A 20,553-nucleotide genomic window follows, 5' to 3' on the forward strand; every position below is an offset into this window, starting at 1 on the left:
AAACTGTAATATCTCTAGAAGAAAACAAAAAAATCTTAGTAATGTTGGGTTAGGCAAAAATGTCTTAAATAGGATACAAATAGCATAAACTATCAAAGAAACAAATTGATAAATTGGATTTAATCCTAACTAAACACTTTATCTGTTCAAATGACAGTTAAAGGGAGAAAAATTGGGAGAAAATATTTGCCAAGCGTATATCTGACAAAGGACTCATATTGCGAATACATATTCTTATAACTTACTAATAAAAAAATGAAAAGCTAATACAAAATGGGCCAACATTTTGAGCAGACATTTAATCAAAGATAGTCAGATGAGAATAATCCCATAAAATGTGCTCAACACCATCAATTATTAGATAAATTCATTGAAAGCAATGCCATACTATTAGTACTAGAATAGTTAAATTAAAAAGATGTCATACAAAGTGGTGGTAATGATGTGGAACACCTAGAATTATCTTAGATTGCAGGTGGGAATACAAAACGGTATAGCCATATTGAAAAAAGGTTCGGTAATTTCTTATAAAGTTAAGTATACATTTACCATATGACCCAGCAATTCCGTTCTTAAGTTACCCAAGATAAATGCAAATATATGTTCATAGAACTAGTGACAGAGAGCATCTCAAGTAGTTGCCAGGGACAGAGGCTGGGGGAGAGGACAGATTGCTCTATGGCACAAGCAAACTTTTTGGATAGTGGAAACATTCTCTATATCATGGTAGTGGTGGTAATTATCTGACTTATACATGTTTGTTAAAGCACACCAAATTGTGTAAGTGACTAATCTTATTGTATGTTAAAACTGGCAAATCTTATTATATTAACATACAATTATATCTCAGTTAAGTTGACATAAAAGTTGTTGAAAGCAAACTTACATTTTGACCTGGATTTTCCCCTTTCAGGAATCTATCTTGTTAAAGAGCTTGTACATGACCCCAAAGATTTTAAGTCCAAGGATGATTGCCACAGCATTGTTTGAAATAGTGAAACAAGACAATAGAACCACATATCCATTAGGGAGAGAATGGTTAGGTCTGTCTTTTAAATTTTTATTTGTTTGTTTGTTTACTGTATTTTTTGTAGAGTCAGAGTCTTGCCATGTTGCGCAGGCTGGTCTCCAACTCCTGAGCTCAAGCAATCCTCTCAGCCTTGGCAACATAGTGAGACCCCCCTCCTACAAAAAATAAATTATCCAGGTGTGGTGGCTGGTGGCTGTAGTCTCAGCTACTCAAGAGGCTGTGGTGGGAGGATTGCTCAAGCCCAGGAGTTCAAGGCTGCAGTGAGCTATGATCCTAAGATCATGCCACTGCACTCCAGCCAGAGTGACAGAGAGAGACCCTATCTCTAAAAGAAAGAAAAAGAAAAGAAAATGGTTAATAAGCACAAAAAAATATGTGAAACATCACTGGTCATTATGGAGATGTAAATCAAAACCATAGAGAGATGATTTCATACCCACTAAAATCATTGTGATAAAAAAAAGACCAACAATAACAAGTGTTGGCAAGATGTGGAGAAATTGGCACCCTTATGTGTTTCTGGTGGGAATGTAAAATAGTGTAAATGCTTTGGAAAACAGTTTGGCAGTTCTTCAGTAAATTAAACATAAAATTACCATATGACCCAGAAATTCTTCTTCTAGGTATATGTTCAAGAGAACTGAAAGCATCTGGTCATACAAACACTTGTACAAGAACATTCGTAGCAGCATTATTCATAATAGCCAAAAAGTACAAACAACCCAAATGTCCATGAATGGCTAAACAAAATGTAATGTACCCACACAATGGAGTATTATTTAGCCATAAACAGAAAGGAAGTACTGCTTCATGCTACAACATTGATGAACCTTGAAAACCCTGTGCTCAGTGAAAAAAGCATTCATATCACTGCACTTATGTTACATGTCCAGAATAGACAAGTCCATACAGACAGAAGTAGTTAGTGGTTGCCAAGGGCTGGTGGCATGAGGAATGGGGCCTGACTGCTAATTGGTATGGAGTTTATTATTTGAGGAGTGATAAAAATGTTCCTGAGGAGATAGTGGCTATGCTTGCACAATTTTGTGAGTATACTAAAAATGACCGAATTGTACACTTTATTTATTTTGAGACACAGTCTCGCTCTGTTGTGAAAGCTGGAGTGCAGTGGCGCGATCATGGCTCACTGCAGCCTGGAACTCCTGGGCTCAAGTGATCCTGCCACCTCAGCCTCCCAAGTGGCTGACATTACAGGCAAACGCCATCATGCCTGGCTAACTTTTTTTATTTTTAGTAGAGACAGAGTCTCACTCTGTTGCCCAGGGTGGTTTTGAACTCCTGACCTCAAGTGATCCTTCCGCCTCAACCTCCCAAAATGCTGGGATTCAAATGTGAGCCACCACACCTGGCTGAATTGTACACTTTAAAATAATGAATTGTGGTATGTTAATTACATCAATAAAATAGGTAAGGAAGTAACAAAGACAAAATAGAAATTAAGAAAATAGAGGACAGGCGCAATGGCTCACGCCTGTAATCCCAGCACTTTAGGAGCCTGAGGCAGGCGAATCATGAGATCAGGAGTTTGAGAAGAGCCTGGCCAACATGGTGAAACCCTGTCTCTACTAAAAATACAAAAAATTAGCTGGGCGTGGTGGGGGCCACCTGTAATCCCAGCTACTTGGAAGGCTGAGGCAGGAGAATCACTTGAATCTGGGAGGCAGAGGTTGCAGTGACCTGAGATTGCGCCATTGTACTCCAGCCCGGGCAACAATGCGAGACTCTGTCTAAAAAAAAAAAAAAAAGAAAAGAAAAAAGAAAATAGATAAAGCTAAAATAGAATACACAAAGTTGAAAGCTGGCTCTTTGAATAAACTAATAAGAATGACAAATCTCCAGAGAGACTGGTCAAGAAAATAAGGTTTGCACAAGCAGACAATATAATGAATGAAAACAGCAATAAACAGACACAGCAGAAATTTAAAAATAATGAGCATGCAGTAGGTGCAATTTTATGGCAATAAATTTGAAAATTTAGGAGAAATAGACAATTTCCTAGAAAATAAAAGATGCACTAAAACTGACCTAAGACACAACAGAAAACATGAATTGATAAGTATTTTTAAATTTTATTTTATTTTTGAGATGGAGTCTTGCTCTGCCGCCCAGGCTGGAGTACGGTGGCGTGACCTCGGCTCACTGTAACCTCCACCTCCTGGGTTCAAGCGATTCTCCTGCCTCAGCCTCCCAAGTAGCTGGGACTACAGGCGCCTGCCACCACGCACAGCTAATTTTTTGTATTTTTAGTAGAGACAGGGTTTCACCATGTTGGCCAGGATGGTCACCATGTTGGCCAGGATGGTCTCCATCTCTTGACCTCATGATCCACCGGCCTCGGCCTCCCAAAGTGCTGGGATTACAGGTGTGAGCCACCACGCCCAGGCTTTTTTTTTTTTTTTTTTTTGAGACAGTGTCTTGCTCTATCACCCAAGCTGCTGGAATGCAGTGGCATGATCAGGGCTCGCTGCAGCCTCAAACTCCTGGGTTCAAGTGATCTTCCCACCTCAGCCCTGCAGAGTAGCTGGGACTACAGGCATGCGCCACCGTGCCTGGCTAATTTTTGTATTTTTTGTAGATATGGGGTTTTGCCATGTTACCCTGGCTGGTCTCAAACTCCTTGGCTCACGCGATCCACCTGCCTTGGCCTTGCAAAGTGTTGAGATTACAGTCATGAGCTGCTGCGTTCGGCTTAAAAGTTTTTCAACATTTTTGACAACAACATCTGGATTCTCACATTCTCCCTCCATGAAAGAGATAATGAGGAACTATTCTCTCTCTTCCATGGTGGAACACTCCAGGTACTCCCAGCCTGGAAGGCCAGACCCTCCAACTTTCCCTGAATGACCCCCCCACCAAGAAGTGTGCATTGAATGTGGGACTGACCACACATGAGGTCAGTTTGTTGGTCTATCTAGACTGCCTTTGGACTTCCCTTGCCTCTGATCTCATTCCTTTAATTAACAAACATTTACTGAGGGCCTACTGTGTTCAGGCCCCAGGCCAGGTTCTGAGGACATTGTGGAGAACAAAATACATTCCCTGACCTCATGGAACTTTCAGTCTCATGGTAGAGAGATCCACAAGCTAATTGCAGGTTATTTGACTATCTGCTGAATGAATGCATTAGTGGAAGAATGAATGAGTAAAAGCTACATTGTCCAAATTCCTGTCCTGTCAGAATTGATGTTGACATTCTTTTTTTTTTTTTTTGAGATGATCACTTACTTTAACAACAGTACATATACCATGTTATCGCCATGAAATGTAAATTCAAGTTAGACAAGAAAATTTCACAAATGTAATAACATTCTATAGTTTATAAAAGTTTGGGTATACTGTCTGGCCAAACCAGCTTGCTCATAAGTCATTAATCAATTCCATTATAGGTAATTTGATTAGTTTAATGTTTGTAATTCTTATGGAAAAAATAAGCAATGCACACATTTAAAAAGTGTTCATTGGGCTGGGCACGGTAGCTCATGCCCGTAATCCCAGCACTTTGAGTGGCTGAGGCCAGCGGATCACGAGGTCAAGATCGAGACCATCCTGGCCAACATGGCGAAACCCCGTCTTTATTAAAAATATAAAAATTAGCCAAGCATGGTGGTGTGCACCTGTAGTCCCAGCTACTCAGGAGGCTGAGACAGGAGAAGTGCTTGAACCCGGGAGATGGAGGTTGCAGTGAGCTGAGATCACACCACTGCACTCCAGCCTGGTGACAGAGCGTGACTCCGTCTCAAAACAAATAAAATAAAAGGTGCTCATTTACCTTTGCATGAGTGCTTAAATACATATTTCTATCTCAAGATGACATTTAAAAATTATTCAGATATAACAGCAGCAAAAATATAATTCTGCAATTACAAAATAACTAAACTAGAATCCATAAGTTATTCTCGTGTTCACAACTGTGATTCTTTAATAAATACCACTACTATGCAGCTATAATGTAAGCTTTCTAGATTTGGTTTAAACACACACACATAGATACTGTCAGTTGTGGGAAGCTTTACAAGTTTTATTCCATGCACTTTTTAGACAGAGTTCTGAAAGAGCCAGCCAGTCCACAAGACAGGCAGAAAAAAAGTTAAATTAACTAGGGCAAATAGGACTCTTATATAACATCTGAAACATGTGAGATCCTGCAGCAAACTGGGAGTACTTCAGGGTTGGCTTGTTATCTCCTTTAGAACTTAAGTTCATCTTCACAATTGAAGAAGGTGGACATTTCAACACCATCTAGTGCATTTAGGTGACATGTTTCTTTTATGCTAACTTGATTTCCTTGAATGACCTAGTTAGTAAACTAGTCACTAGTAATTAAGTCACCAGGCAAATCAAGCCTGCAAGAAAGGGAGCCGATATTCAAAATGCTGTGTTACCATCTAAACCCACTCAAATAGTTTATTTTCCACAATAACACATAACTTCAATAATGAGATGTCTAACTAAAGCAAGCTCCTCCAACAAGACCAAGACAGCATCTCTTCTTCTAAGGCTTAGGTTTTGCCCAGAATTCTCGATACATGGAATAGCCCATACCAACAGTCATTGCTCCTACAACAAAGCCTTGGGCTGCCACACGCATGTGGATCAGATGAAGGGATATTTGCGTATTTCCCCTGCTCTTCAATTTGTATAATCCATATGTAACAAGTGCTGCAAAACCTGCTATTCCAACGGGTACCAATCGTGTCTCTTTAGCTTTACGAATAAGTTTGGATCCCTGAGCTTCATCATATGAAGAAAGGGAAACATCTGTGTCTGTTGATATAATGACTGCTTGAAGAATCTCCCGGCTGGGTGCAGTGGCTCATTCCTGTAATCCCAGCACTTTGGGAGGCTGAAGCGGGCAGATCACGAGGTCAGGAGATCGAGACCACCCTGGCCAACATGGTGAAACCCTGTCTCCACTAAAAATACAAAAATTAGCTGGGCATGGTGGTGCCAGCCTGTAGTCCCAGCTACTTGGCAGGCTGAAGCAGGAGAATAGCTTGAACCCAGGAGGTGGAGGTTGCAGTGAGCCGAGATTGCACCATTGCACTCCAGCCTGGGCGACAGAGCGAGACTCCATCTCAAAAAAAAAAAAAAAAAAAAGAAGAAGAAGAAAACCTCTCACACCTGATGTCAACATTCTTTTAGTTAACATTTAACATGTTTTTCTTGAGCGCCAAGTATGTGACAGATTTAGAGCAAGGGTTTTTACAGGGCATACAATGTAACACCCTGTCTTTCCCTGCCCAAGTTTAGTACCATCTGAAAAACAGACACATAGGATAGAGATAAAAATGTTACTTCTGTAACCAATAGAGTTGTTGAGAAAATGCCATTTGAAGTCCCTGTACCCGTCCCAGAGCTGCACAGACTTACCCACTCTGCTCCCAAAGGTTTCTCCTTCTTTTGATGTAGGGTAGGCAAGCCCCCAAATTGGGGCTTAGCCCGGGAGGGTTCTTGGCTTTGTCCAGGAAATAATTCCAGGGTGAGCCAGTGCTGTTAGACAGACACTTTTAGTGAAGTGGCAGTGCACAGCAGCAGCAGATGTACTGTTCCTTGCACACCAGGGCTACCCCGAGTAGCAGCTCAGAGGCAGTTCTGCAGTCATATTTATACCCACTTTTAATTATATGCAAATTAAGGAGCAGATTATGCAGAAATTTCTAAAAATAAGGTGGTAACTTCTGAGTCGTTTGGTCATTAACACAGAAAGAGGCAGTAACTTCCAGGTGTTACCATGGCAATGGTAAACTGACATGGCACACTGGTGGGTGTGTCTTATGGAAAGCTGCCTCCACCCCATCCCTGTTTTAGCAAGTCCTCAATTTGGTCTGGTGTCCCAGCCCCACCTCCAGAATTGAGACCTGCCTCCTACCTCACTTTGGGTCCCATACATAGTTGCTTCTAACAACTTCACCAAGAAAAGTCTCTTTTCTACTTCTTGGGAGGGGTGAGTGAGAGAAAGTGGAACAAGGCCACTTTTCTGCAGTGTTAGTTACTCCAGAAAAGGTCCACCATGTGGAAACAGATATAATGAGAAATAATCCTTAGTTTGTGTTAATCAAACCCGGTCAGTTATCCAACCAGTCAATTCCTCAATCCAAGCAGCATGAAACTGCACTCCTAGTTAGGTTTGTGGATTCTAAATGCTCATAAATTCCTTATCCCGTCCCTCATGGAAAGGTGGGGTTTACTTCTCCACCCCCTTAATTCTGGACTTGGCCTATGACTTGCTTTGAACCAGTAGAATATGGTGGAAATGAAGCTGTGCCCAATTCTGGGCTTACCCTTTAAGACAGAACTGGCAGCTTCTGTTTTCTTCTCTTGGAATTCAGCCACCATGCTGTGAGGAAGCCCAAGCAGTCCTGTGGGGAGGCCCATGTAGAGGAGAATCAAAGCTCCATTCTTAGCCTTTTGGGTAAGATCAAGTGTAGTATCTGTTCTTATCAGTTTAATATCTGATATGTCCTCTATTCGAGGACACAATCTATATTAAATAGATTTTTGGAACTAAGAGATGGAATAGGAGCTTGCCCCACCCACTCCACACATTTACCTAGCATTGCAGTACCTCCAGGAACAGTGTACCCCTAAAGGGAGATAAAGTTTAAAAATGAAAAAAATAGGGAATAAAAAGCTCTAGCCCTACCATCCAATTGGCTGGGGGAATTTAAATAAATAAATAAATAAATAAATAGCTCTAGCCAGCATCAATTTGCCAGCCATTGGAGTGCACCATCTTTGAAGGGTCCTCCAGTTCCAAGGATGGAGCTGGAGGCACAAGAAGAGCTGCCTCAACCAGGCCTTGCCCAAATTGCATAATGGTAAGAAAATAAATGATTGGTATTGTCATAAGCCTCTAGGTTTGAGAGTGGCTTGTTTCACAGCCCTAATCTAATTTGACTCCCTGTTCTCGGCCCCAGACCCAGGGCCTGCCACAGAATAAGAACTCAGGGAGTGTTGAAGAAGTGAGTCAACAAATGATTGGGCTGAGCGTGGTGGCTCACGCCTGTAATCCCAGCACTTTGGGAGGCCGAGGCAGGTGGATCATCTGAGTGAGGTCAGGAGTTCAAGACCAGCCTGGCCCACAGGATGAAACCCCATCTCTACTAGAAATATAAAAATTAGCCAGGTATGGTGATGCGCGCCTGTAATCCCAGCTACTCAGGAGGCTGAGGCAGAAGAATCACTTGAACTCAGGAAGTCGAGGTTGCAGTGAGCCAAGATAGCACCACTGCACTCCAGCCTGGCTGACAGAGTTAGACTCTGTCTCAAAAAAAAAAAAAAAAAAAAGATTGGATTGGCTAAGTGGATGATGGATGATTGAATGGTTGGATAAGTGAATTGTGTTAAGCCTGACAGGTCTAGAGTGATGAGCTGTGGCAGAATCAGGGGCTCAGAGTCCAGTAGCTTCAAGGAGGATGAGAAGCCATCTCTGCTGGAATTGTTATAAATAATTTCCTGGGAAGGGTCCCTGGCAGATCTACTTGGAGTGGCATTGTCACAGGCAGTGCATACTCAGCTGCTCAGGTGAGACACTAACTGCAAGCCCAGAATCTGGAAAGCTCCACAGTGCAGTGGGCCCAGCCTTACTATCCCTGCTGGAACCACACCAGCAGAAGGAGTGCCTGAGGGCTGCTACCTGTCTCCCTCGACTCCACTTAGTTCCAAATGTAAGTCTCACATGATTGAAACTGTGGAAGGAGGCTGGGTGCGGTTGCTCTCACCTATAATCCCTGCACTTTGGGAGGCCAAGGGGGCGGATCACCTGAAGTCGGGAGTTCAAGACCAGCCTGACCAACATGAAGAAACCCCATCTTTACTAAAAATAAAAAATTAGCCAGGCATGGTGGCACATGCCTGTAATCCCAGCTACTTGGGGGGCTGAGGCAGGAGGATCACTTGAACCCAGGAGACAGATATTGCAGTGAGCCGAGATCACACCACTGCACCTCAGCCTGGGGAGCAAGAGTGAAACTCAGTCTTTAAAAAAAAAAAAAAAAAAACCCAGAAGGAATATATGTAACTCAAGTTTTTTTTGTTTTTTTTTGTTTTTTTTTGTTTTTTTTTACCGTTCCAGCCTCTGTGGTCCAGGCAGCCAGCTGGGAGAAGGCTGAGACAGATGCTCAGTGACAAGTGTGAGCTTGCTAATCTGACAAAGGCCTTTCTAAGGGGGCATTTGGATTTCCGCATGATCTGCTTCCAGCCTGCCTCCTAACCCCACCAAATCCTCATCATGCACTTTGTTATTTATTTATTTTTGAGACGGAGTCTCACTCTTGTCGACCACGCTAGAGTGCAGTGGTGTGATCTCGACTTACTACAACTTCCGCCTCCTGGGTTTAAGCAATTCTCCTGCCTCAGCCTCCTGAGTAGCTGGGATTACAGGCACCTGCCACCATGCCCAGTTAATTTTTGTATTTTTAGTAGAGATGGGATTTCATATATTGGCCAGGCTGGTCTCGAACTCCTGACCTCAGGTGATCCATCCACCTCAGCCTCCCAAAGTCTGGGACTACAGGCATGAGCCACCTTGCCCGGCCCTCATCATGCACTTTGTATTGTGGTCAAACTTAACTTGTCTCATTCCCCAAACTCTGCTTGCCTCTTCAGCCTAGCTATCTTCACTTTTGCTCAAACCTATATAAAGTAGCATGCTTTTCCCTTTCTTCTTTGTCTGGAAAATTCTTAGTGCACACCCTTACACATTTCCAGCATCAGCCATGAACCTGAGTGAGTGTCTCCCCACCACATGGTGCCTACAGCATTTGTCCCTGTGTGAACACAGCCCCTATGACCCTGCATTATAATCACTTCTGTGTCTGACATCCTTCAGGGCAGGGCTGAGAATAATAAATGTTGGGCAGTTACAGTTTTAACCTTTATGTCAATCCTGAGTCAGGTACTATTATCATATCGGTTTCATAGATGAAGAAACTGAGGCTCAGAGAGATTAAGTAACTTGCCTGAGGTTTGCCCAACTAATAGGGAAAGACAAAGTCAAGATTTAAGCCCAGGTCGGGTGCGGTGCCTCACGCCTGTAATCCCAGCACTTTAAGAGGGCAAGGGTGGGGGGATCACCTGAGGTCGGGAGTTCAAGACCAGCCTGGGCAACATGGTGAAATCCCATCTCTACTAAAAATACAAAAATTAGCCAGGCATTGGGGGTGGGTGCCTGTAGTCCCAGCTACTCGGAAGACTGAGGCATGAGAATTGCTTGAATCCAGGAGACGGAGGTTGCAGTGAGCCAAGACTGTGCTACTGCACTCCAGCCTGGGTGACGGAGCGAGATTCCTTCTCAAAAAAAAAAAAAAAAAAAAAGACTTAAGCCCAGACAGGGTGGCCCCATGGCCCTTCTCTCAACCCCCGCGCTTTGTAACAGGTCCATTTTCTCATCCCCATGGCAACTGTCATTTTATTACTGAGAAAACAGATATTCTTGAGGTTACAGAAAGGAAGAAAAATAAGAAAAGAAAACAGATGTTCGAAGAGGCTAAGAAAGTCAGCCAGAGTCACCCTGCTGGCGTGTGGCCGGGAGGCACTCTATCTACTTCTCTGACACTGCGCTGCACCTCCAGTGAGGGCCTGTGGTGACTTCTTCCTCCTATCGAAGCAGTGTCTCGGGGCTGAGTCATTCCCAACAGTTTCTGTGCAAAGCCAGGGAACAGCCACCTCGGGCCCCTTGGCAGGCTGCCACCCTAGGCAGTTGTCTCGAGTCTGGGTGTCCTCGGAGGGCAGAGCAGGGGCAGGAGGCTGATGTCCCTTCCCTCTGCCAGGGCACGGGCAGCCGGGCAGTGAGGCCACATTAGGACTCAATTCAGGCTGGCCTGAGCATCTGAGAAAGGGAAGTAGGATAGAGGGGCAGGCTGGGGACAGATCCATGGGCAACATGGATCACCCAAGACTAGTACAAAGAAAGGGGCTGGGGCACTAAGGTACAGATTGGGCAATCAGCACACAGTATGTGCCAGGTGCAGGGCTGGGTGCCGGGATTCCAGGGTGAGCAAAAAGACACCTACCCTCATGAGACTCCTGCCCAGTGCAGGAAATTCAGGGCACATACCTTTTCTCCTACCGCTCACACCTGCTCCTCCTGCCTCCTCATTTTTCCTTCCAGCTAGAATGGGTGGAGTTTCCCTCTTCCCATTCATTCACTCTATTATTCACCCAAGTATTTATCCAGTGCCCACCTTGAACCAGGTCTTGTTCTAAGTGTCATGAATGTATTAGCAAATGAAATAGAAAAAAGTCCCTTCCCTTATGAAGCTTACAGAATACTAAAGACAAAAAATAAACCAGGAAGCACGTAGAGAAGTGTAGAGAAGTGATGACTTTGAGAAATCAAGAAGGAAGAGGAGTCGAGCAGAAGAGGAGGACCCAGAAGCTTTGAAAGGAAGAGAGAGGTTGGGCATGGTGGCTCATGCCTATGATTCTAGCACTTTGGGAGGCTGAGGCGGGAGGATCACTTGATCCCAGGAGTTTGAGACCAGCCTGGGCAACATAGTGAGACCCTGTCTGTATAAAAATAAAAAATAAAAAAGAAAGGAGGAGAAAGATGGCTGTTCCATTCTAGTAGGAGAGGAGGCAGAGAAAGTGTGTACAGGTGCAGATTCAGGTAAAATAGAGGAGAAGAAAAAGGGAAAGAGGCTGGGCGCAGTGGCTCACACCTGTAATCCCAGCATTTTGGGAGTCCAAGGGGGGTAGATTGCTTGAGCCCAGGAGTTCAAGACCAGCCTGGGCAACATGGCGAAACCCTGTCTCTACAAAAAATTAGCTGGGCTTGGTGGCACGCACCTGTGGTCCAAGTTATTCAGGAGGCTGAGGTGGGAGGATGGCTTGAGCCCAGGAGGCAGAGGTTGCAGTGAGCAGAGATCGAGCCACTGCACTAAACAGCCTCGGTGACAGTGAAACCCTGTCTCAAAGCAAAGAAAGAAAAAGAAAAAGGGAAAGAAGTCATGTTGGAGCTTTGCAGAGAGAGGAGAGGGTGTGATTAGTTACCTCAGAAAGTGGAAATGTGATTCTGAATGACATTTTTGTAAGAAAAAAAGTGGAAATGCGAAGTTTCTAGACATCTGCAGTGTGATTGCCAGGGAACATGAATGGCCAAGGAGTTTTGTAGCTGAGTTGAAAGTGAAACAATCCTCTGGCTGTCTGATTTCCTCTTATTCCAGTACAGGCACCAAGTAGGATGGTTCAACCAGGGCTTGAGTCTCCCAGGTGAGGTGGTTTTAGGAATGTCCATGCATTCTAGATGCTCCTCCTTTCTTTCTCTCTCTCTTTCTCTCTCTCTCTTTCTTTCTTTCTTTCTTTCTTTTTTAGACAGAGTCTCGCTCTGTCACCCAGGCTGGAGTACAGTGGCACGATCTCGGCTCACTGCAACCTCTGCCTCCCGGATTCAAGTGATTCTCCTGCCTCAGCCTCCTGAGTAGCTAGGATTACAGGTGCATGCCACCACGCCTGGCTGATTTTTGTATTTTTAGTAGAGATGGGGTTTCACCTTGTTGGTCAGGCTGGTCTTGAACTCCTGACCTCATGATCTGCCCGCCTTGGCCTCCCAAAGTGTTGGGATTACAGGTGTGAGCCACCGCGCCTGGCCTGATACTCCTCCTTTCAAGACATGGAACCTCGCTCCCCTCCCGCGAATGTAAACTGGACTTAGTGACTCACTTCTAAAGAATAGAATCAATGAAAGTGATGGTGAGAGACCTAGGAGAGCTGGCACAAACACACTTTGGCTTCCTGTCTGCACTGTCTCTTGGATCTCTTGCTCTGGGGAAGCCAGCTGCCATGTCATGAGACACTCAGCAGCCCTGTGGACAGGTTCACATGGTGAGGAACTGAGGCCCCCCGGCCAATAGCCATGTAAGTGAACCACCTGGGAAGGCGATCCTCCAGCCCCACACAAACCCTCAGAAGACGGTAGCCCTGGCCAGTATCTTGACTGCAAACCTCACGAGAGACTGTGAGGCAGAACCTCCAAGTTAATGCTCCCACATTCCTGATCTACAGAAACTGTGAGATAATAAATTTTTTTTTCATTTAAACCACAAAGTGTGGGGTAATTTTTATTTATTTAGGGCAAAGCTGACACATTCCAGATAAGGCTCCCAAACTCGAGATGCTGTCTCAACAACTGGCCCAAAGGACTTTCTGCGCAGCCACTGCCTCTCCTGCTGCTCCTTGCCTCAAGTCCCCTACTACGTGGTGTGATATGCACTTGTGGGGTCTAGTTCACTGCACATGGCAAGATGCACTCTCTGCAATCCTTGAGATTGTTCAATTTTCTCCTGTAATCTGTTAAGGGGGCAAATCAGATTCATCAGTTTTCTCGTCTCTAACCTTGCATTTTTAGAATAAATCCAGCTTTGGCACACTGCGTTCTCTTCCTATATATTACCAAATTCATTTTGCTAATAATTTGCTTAGGATTTTTCCATCTGTGTTTATGAGCCTGCAGTATTTCTTTCTCATGCAGTCTCCATTAGGTTTTCATGTCAAGAACACTACCCTTATGACATGTGGAGGGGAGGTCCTTCTTTTTTTCAATACTCTGGAAGAATTTATACAAGATAGAATTATTTGTTTTTTCAATGTTTGGTTAATCTTACTGGTGGAGCCATATAGGCCTGGAGTTTTCTTTGTGGTAAGACTTTGTCTACTTATTCAATTTGTTTAATGTTATAGGACTAATCAGGGTTTCTATTTCTATTTGTTTTAGTTTTGGTACACTATATTTTTCTGTAAGGTCTTGTTCATTTTTATATACATCTAAATATAAAAGGGCTCTTCAAAAAGCTCATGGAAAATGCATCTTATGAAAAAACAATGCAAGAATTTCAAAAATTTTTGGTGCCAAAATAAACTCATACTAACTTGTTATAACATGTCTGGGGCCGGGTGTGGTGGCTCATGCCTGTAATCCCAACAGTTTGAGAGGCCAAGGTGGAAGGATCACTTAAGCCCAGGAGTTCAAGACCAGCCTGGTGGACAAAGTGAGACCCTGTCTCTATTACAAATTTAAATTTTTTCTTTTTTCTTTTTGAGATGGAGTCTTGCTCTGTTGCCCAGGCTGGAGTGCAGTGGTGCGATCTCGGCTCACTGCAAGCTCCACCTCCTGGGTTCACACCATTCTCCTGCCTCAGCCTCCCAAGTAGCTGGGACTACAGGCGCCCACCACCACGTCTGGCTAATTTTTTATATTTTTAGTAGAGACAGGGTTTCACTGTGTTAGCCAGGATGGTCTCGATCTCCTGACCTCGTGATCTGCCTGCCTCAGCCTCCCAAAGTGCTGGGATTATAGGCGTGAGCCACCACGCCTGGCCAAAAAAATTTTTTTTTAATGTCTGGGTTAGGTGCAGTGGTTCATGCCTGTAATCCCAGCAGTTTGGGGGGCCAAGGTGGGTGGATCACCTGAGGTCTGGAGTTTGAGACCAGCCTGGCCAACATGGTGAAACCCTATCTCTACTAAAAATACAAAAATTAACCGGATATGGTGGCTCACGACTGTAATCCCAGCTACTCAGGAGGCTGAGGCAGAAGAATCACTTGAACATGGGAGGCAGAAGTTGTGAGCTGAGATTGTGCCATTGCATTCTAGCCTGGGCAACAAGGGTGAAACTCCGTCTTAAAAAAAAAGAAAGAAAGAAACTGTGGAAGGAATATCTGGAACTCATGCTTCTTTTTTTTAACCATTCCAGCCTCTGTCGTCCAGGCAGCCAGCTGGGAGGAGGCTGGGACAGATGCTCAGTGCCCAGCGTGGGCTTGCTAATCTGACAAAGGCCTTTCTAAGGGGACATTTGGATTTCTGTATGATCCGCTTCTAGCCTGCCCACTAACCCTGCCAAATGCTCATCATGCACTTTGTTATTTGGTTTTTGTTTTTTGAGTTGGAGTCTCACTCTTGTCGACCCAGGCTACAGTGAGTCGAGATTGCACTACTGCACTCCAGCCTGGGCAACAGAGTGAGACTCCATCTCAAAAAAAAAAAAGGGCTAGGCGTGGTGGCTCGTGCCTGTAATCCCAGCACTTTGGTAGGCCGAGGCGGGCAGATCATGATATCAAGAGATCAAGACCATCCTGGCCAACATGGTGAAACCCCGTCTCTACTAAAAATACAAAAATTAGCTGGGCATGGTGGCGCGCATCTGTAGTCTCAGCTACTCAGGAGGCTGAGGCAGGAGAATCGCTTGAACTTGTGAGGCGGAGGTTGCAGTGAGCCGAGATCACGCCATTGCACTCCAGCCTGGTGACAGAGCAAGACTCAGTCTCAAAAAAAAAAAAAAAAGAGAGAAATATAAAAAATAAAAAAAAATTTTAAATGTCTGAACAGGATCTAGTTTAAAACTAAAGACATCAGTTTTAAAATAGTCCCTATGAAAGGAACATGAATTATACTAAAATTGAAGCAAGAACAAAGATGAAATTTATGGTGAAGCATGGGTGGAAGGATGAAGAGATCACTGATGCTTTATGAAAAGTTTATGGAGACAATGCTACAAAGAAATCAACAGTTTACAAGTAGGCAACTTGTTTTAAGAAGGGATAAGATGATGTTGAAGATGAAGTGTGCGGCAACAGATCATTCACAACAATTTGTGAGGAAAAAATCTTACTGGTGCTCTAATTGAAGAGGACCAATGATTAGCAGAAATGATAGCCAACACTAAGCCACCTTAATTAGTTCAGCTTATACAATTCTGACTGACAAATTTAAGTGAAGCAAACTTTCCACTCAATGGATGCCAAAACCATTGCATTCAAATCAGTTGCCGGCAAGAGCAGAGCTTTGAATGGAAATTGTAAACAAGCGGGATCAAGATCCTGAAACATTTCTTTGAAGAATTGTAACAGATGAAACATGGCTTTCGCAGTAGGATCCTGAAGACAAGGCACAATTAAAGCAATGGCTACCAAGAGGTGGAAGTGATCCAGTCAACTCAAAGGCAGACCAGTCAAGTGCAAAGGTGATGGCATCAGTTTATGGGGATGCTCAAAACATTCTGCTTGTTGACTTTCTGGGTGGCCAAAGAATGACAACATCTCCTTATTATGAGAGTATTTGGAGTAGCCAAAGCTTTCTCAGAGAAACACCCAGGAAAACTTCACCAGAGAGTCCACCGTGACAATGCTCCTGATCATTCCTCTCACCAAATAAGGTAAATTTTGTGAGACTTTCAATAGGAAGTCATTAAGCATCTGCCTTATAGTCCAGATTTGGCTCCTTATGACTTATTTTTTTTTCTTTTTCTTTTTTCTTTTTTTTTGGAAACAGAGCCTTGCTCTGTCGCCCAGGCTGGAGTGCAGTGGCGTGATCTCGGCTCACTGCAACCTCCACCTCCTGGGTTCACGCCATTCTCCTGCCTCAGCCTCCCGAGTAGCTGGGATTACAGTCGTCTGCCACCACGCTTGGCTAATTTTTTGTATTTTTTAGTAGAGACAGGGTTTCACCATGTTAGCCATGATGGTCTCGGTCTCCTGACCTCGTGATCCGCCCGCCTTGGCCTCCTAAAGTGCTGGGATTACAGGCGTGAGCCACCGCTCCTGGCCTGGAAAAAAAAAATCTTTAAAGGGCACCTATTTTTCTTTTCTTTTTTTTTTTTTTTTTCTGAGATGGAGTCTCGCTCCATCCCGCATGCTGGAATGCCGTGGCACGATCTTGGCTCACTGCAACCTCTGCCTCCCCAGTTCAGGTGATTCTCCTTCCTTAGCCTCCTGAATAGCTGGGACTACAGGCACACGCCACCACACCCAGCTAATATTTTGCATTTTTAGTAGAGATGGGGTTTCACCATGTTGGCCAGGCTGGTCTTGAACTCCTGACCTCAAGTGATCCTCCCCCCCTTGGCCTTCCAAAGTGCCGGGATTACAGGTGTGACCCACCATGCCCAGCCGAGGGCACCCATTTTTCTTTAGTTAATATAAAAAAACTGTGTTGACATGGTTAAATTCCCAGGATCCTCATTTCTAAAGAGATGGACCCAATGATACCATTGCTCACAAAAGTGTCTTAATCTTGTTGGAGGTTATGTTGAGAATCAAAGTTTATTTTTTTTTAATTTTTATTTTATTTTTATTTATTTATTTATTTTTTTGAGACGGAGTCTCACTCTGTCACCCAGGCTGGAGTGCAGTGGCACCATCTCAGCTCACTGGAACCTCTGTCCTCTGAGTTCAAGCAATTCTCCTGCCTCAGCCTCCTGAGTAGCTGGGATTACAGGCGCCTGCCACTGTGCCCAGCTAATTTTTATATTTTTAGTATATAAAACTATATATATAGTTTTGGCCAGGCTGGTCTTGAGCTCCTGACCTTGTGATCCACCCGCCTCGGCTTCCCAAAGTGCTAGGATTACAGGCGTGAGCCACTGCGCCCGGCCTATATTTTTTTATTTTTATCTTTTAATTCAATTTTTCTACAAACTTTTTGAATACACAGGTTGAGTATCCCTCATCTGAAATGCTTGGGACCAGATATGTTTCAGATTTTTTTTTTGAATGCTTGCATATATAATGAGATTTCTTGGGAATGAACCCAAGTCTAAACACAAAATTCATTTATGTTTCATATACACCTTATACACATAGCCTGAAGGTAATTTTATATATGTCATGTCAGTGCTTAAAAAGTTTGGATTTTGGAGCAGTTTAGATTTTAGATTTTCAGATTAGGGGTGTTTGACTTGTATTAAATTAATATGTATTCCTTACATAAAATATAAATATAAAACTTGGCAGGCTGGGCGTGGTGGCTCACCCTTGTAATCCCAGCACTTTGGGAGGCTGAGGTGGGCGGATCATGAGGTCAGGAGATCCAGACCATCCTGGCTAACACAGTGAAACCCCATCTCTACTAAAAATAAAATACAAAAAATTTGCCGGGTGTCGTGGTGTGTGCCTGTAGTCCCAGCTACTTGGGAGGCTGAGGCAGGAGAATGGCGTGAACCCAGGAGGCGGAGCTTGCAGTGAGCCGAGATTGCACCACTGCACTCCAGCCTGGGCAACAGAGCGAGACTCCGTCTCAAAAGATAAAAAATTAAAAAAAATTAAAGTTGGCATAAAGTTGTTCATGATATACTCATATTTTTATTATCTAACATCTAAAAAGGAGTTATATATCCTTTTTCATTCTTGTTACTATTAATTTGTGCTTTCTCTTTTAAAAATTATTCTGAATCAATCTTGCCAGAGGTTTGTCAGTTTTATTGGTTTATCAAAGAACCAAATTTTGACTTTTCTAATTCCATTGTGTTTTCAATTTTGTTAATTTCTGTTCTCATCTTTATTATTTAATTCCTTCTACTTTCATTAGGTATATTTTGCCATTCTTTTTTTAAAAGATATTTATTTTGAAATAAGTTTAGGCTTAATAAAAAGTTGCAAAAACAGTGCAGAGAGTTCCTGTATAGTTCCCACCACACTTCTCTTAATGCTAACATCTTACACAACCATATGACAGTTATTGAAACCAGGAAATTGAGAATTGATATAATATTATTAGCTAACTTTACAGACCTTATTTATTTATTTATTTATTATTTTGAGGCAGAGTCCTTCTCTGTTGCCCAGTGCAGTGCGTGATCTCGGCTCACTGCAACCTCCGCCTCCTGGGTTCAAGGAATTCTCCTGTCTCAGCCTCCCAAGTTGCTGGGACTACAGGCACATGCCACCACACCCAGCTAATTTTTTTTGTATGTTTAGTAGAGATGGGGTTTCACCATATTGGTCAGGCTGGTCTTGAACTCCTGACCTCAGGTAATCCACCCGCCTCAGCCTCCCAAAGTGCTAGGATTACAGGCGTGAGCCACCGTGCCTGGCCCAGACCTTATTTTAATTGTGTCAGTGGTCCCACTAATGTCCTTTTCCTGGTCTAGATTCCAATCCAGGATTCTGGATTTTGTGTAATTGCTCTATTGGTCATTCATTCTTCTGTAACAATTACCCTAAAATGTAGCAGCTTCAAACAACAAACATTTCTTATCTCCTGGTTTCTGTGGATTAGGAATTTGGGAGCTGCTTAGCTGGGTCTGTCAGGGTCTCTGACTAGGTAGCAGTCATGAGGCCAGCCAGGCTGGGGTCATCTGAAGGCTTCACTAGGACTAGATCTGCTTTCAAGATGGTGCCCCAAGGCTGGGCGCAGTGGTTCACGCCTGAAATTCCAGAACTACTGGAGGCCTAAGTGGGCAGATCACTTGAGGCCAGGAGTTCGAGATCAGCCTGGCCAACATTGTGAAACCCTGTCTCTGCTAAAAATACAAAAGTTATCCAGGCATGGTGGTGCACACCTGTAATCCCAGCTACTGGGGAGGCTGAGGCAGGACAATTGCTTGCACCTGGGAGGTGGAGGTTACTGTGGGCTGAGATTGTGCCATTGCACTCCAGCCAGGGCAACAGAGACTCTGTCTCAAAAAAAAAAAAAAGCAAAATGGTGCCCCACACAGCAGCAGGAGCTTCAGTGTCTTGCCAGGCGGGCTTCTCCACAGTGTTGCCTAAATGGCCTTATGACAGGAAGCTGGCTTTTCCCAGAGAACGTAGCAGATTTCTCAGAGAAAGTAAGGAAGCTGCAAAGTTTTTGATGGCCTAGCCTCAGGAACCACACTGCAGCGTTTCCACCATATCCTATTGGTGTACAGGTCAACCCAATTACATGAATCCCAGGCTGATTCAGGGGCCACCTTGGAGGCTGTCTGCCACAGGCATCATGTCTCCTTAGTCTCTTCCACTCTGGGACAACTTCTCAGGTTTCTTTCTTTCTTTTTTCTGAGACAGGGTCTCACTCTGTTGCCCATCCTGGAGTGCAGTGGCCTGATCACAGCTCACTGCAGCCTCAACCTCCCTGGGCTCAGGCGATCCTCCTACCTCAGCCTCCCAAGTAACTAGGACTACAGGCACGTGCCACAACACTTGGCTAATTTTTTAATTTTTTATAGAGATGGGGTTTCACTATGTTGTCCAGGAGTCCAGGCTGGTCTCAAACTCCTGGGTTCAAGCGATCCGCCTGCCTCGCCCTCCCAAAATCCTGGGTTTGGAGGCGTGAGCCCCTGCACCTGGCCTCTGGTTTCTTCTTCTTCCACGAATTTGTCACTTTTGAAGAGTACCGGCCAATTAATTCGTGGAACATCCCTCAATTATTTTGTGTTTATGTGATGTTTGTAATGTTTAGTCTGAAGTTATTCATTTTCGACAAGAATACCAGAGCAGTGAATTGTGCCGTTCTCAGAGCCTCATAGTACATGGCACATGATGTTGACATGCCTTATAATACTGGTGATACTAACTTTGATCATGTGGTATCTCCCAGGCTTCTCCACTGTCAATTTACTCTTTTCCCCTTTATTTTAGTCTGTTTCTGCTGCTATAACAAAATACCCAAGGTTGGGTCATTTATAAACAATAGAAGCTTTTTTTTTTTTTTTTTTGAGATGGAGTTTTGCTCTTGTTGCCCAGGCTGGAGTGCAATGGCACAATCTCAGCTCACTGCAATCTCCACCTCCTGGGTTCAAGCGATTCTCCTG

The 20,553-nt window shown here is 43.9% G+C and overlaps 2 protein-coding genes and 1 non-coding gene across 6 annotated transcripts in view; 2 read left to right on the forward strand and 1 right to left on the reverse strand.

Moving 5' to 3' along the window:
• SPDYC (speedy/RINGO cell cycle regulator family member C) overlaps positions 1–20,553 on the forward strand; it is a 40,881-nt gene that overhangs the window by 5,510 nt on the left and 14,818 nt on the right. The window lies entirely within an intron of this gene.
• Positions 5,474–20,159, reverse strand: LOC129136302 (HIG1 domain family member 1A, mitochondrial-like). Its single transcript, XM_054661275.1, has 2 exons — positions 20,086–20,159; positions 5,474–5,850 (listed from the first exon to the last, which is right to left on the reverse strand). Exons 1-2 carry the CDS (start codon positions 20,157–20,159, stop codon positions 5,544–5,546), a joined length of 381 nt encoding a protein of 126 aa, XP_054517250.1. The 3' UTR covers positions 5,474–5,543.
• Positions 7,444–7,638, forward strand: LOC112204943 (U2 spliceosomal RNA). Its single transcript, XR_002938681.1, has one exon. It is a non-coding gene; the product is annotated as a U2 spliceosomal RNA (small nuclear RNA).

The sequence above is a fragment of the Pan troglodytes genome, chromosome 9, assembly GCF_028858775.2.
Source record: "Pan troglodytes isolate AG18354 chromosome 9, NHGRI_mPanTro3-v2.0_pri, whole genome shotgun sequence".
Taxonomy (NCBI): Eukaryota; Metazoa; Chordata; class Mammalia; order Primates; family Hominidae; genus Pan; species Pan troglodytes.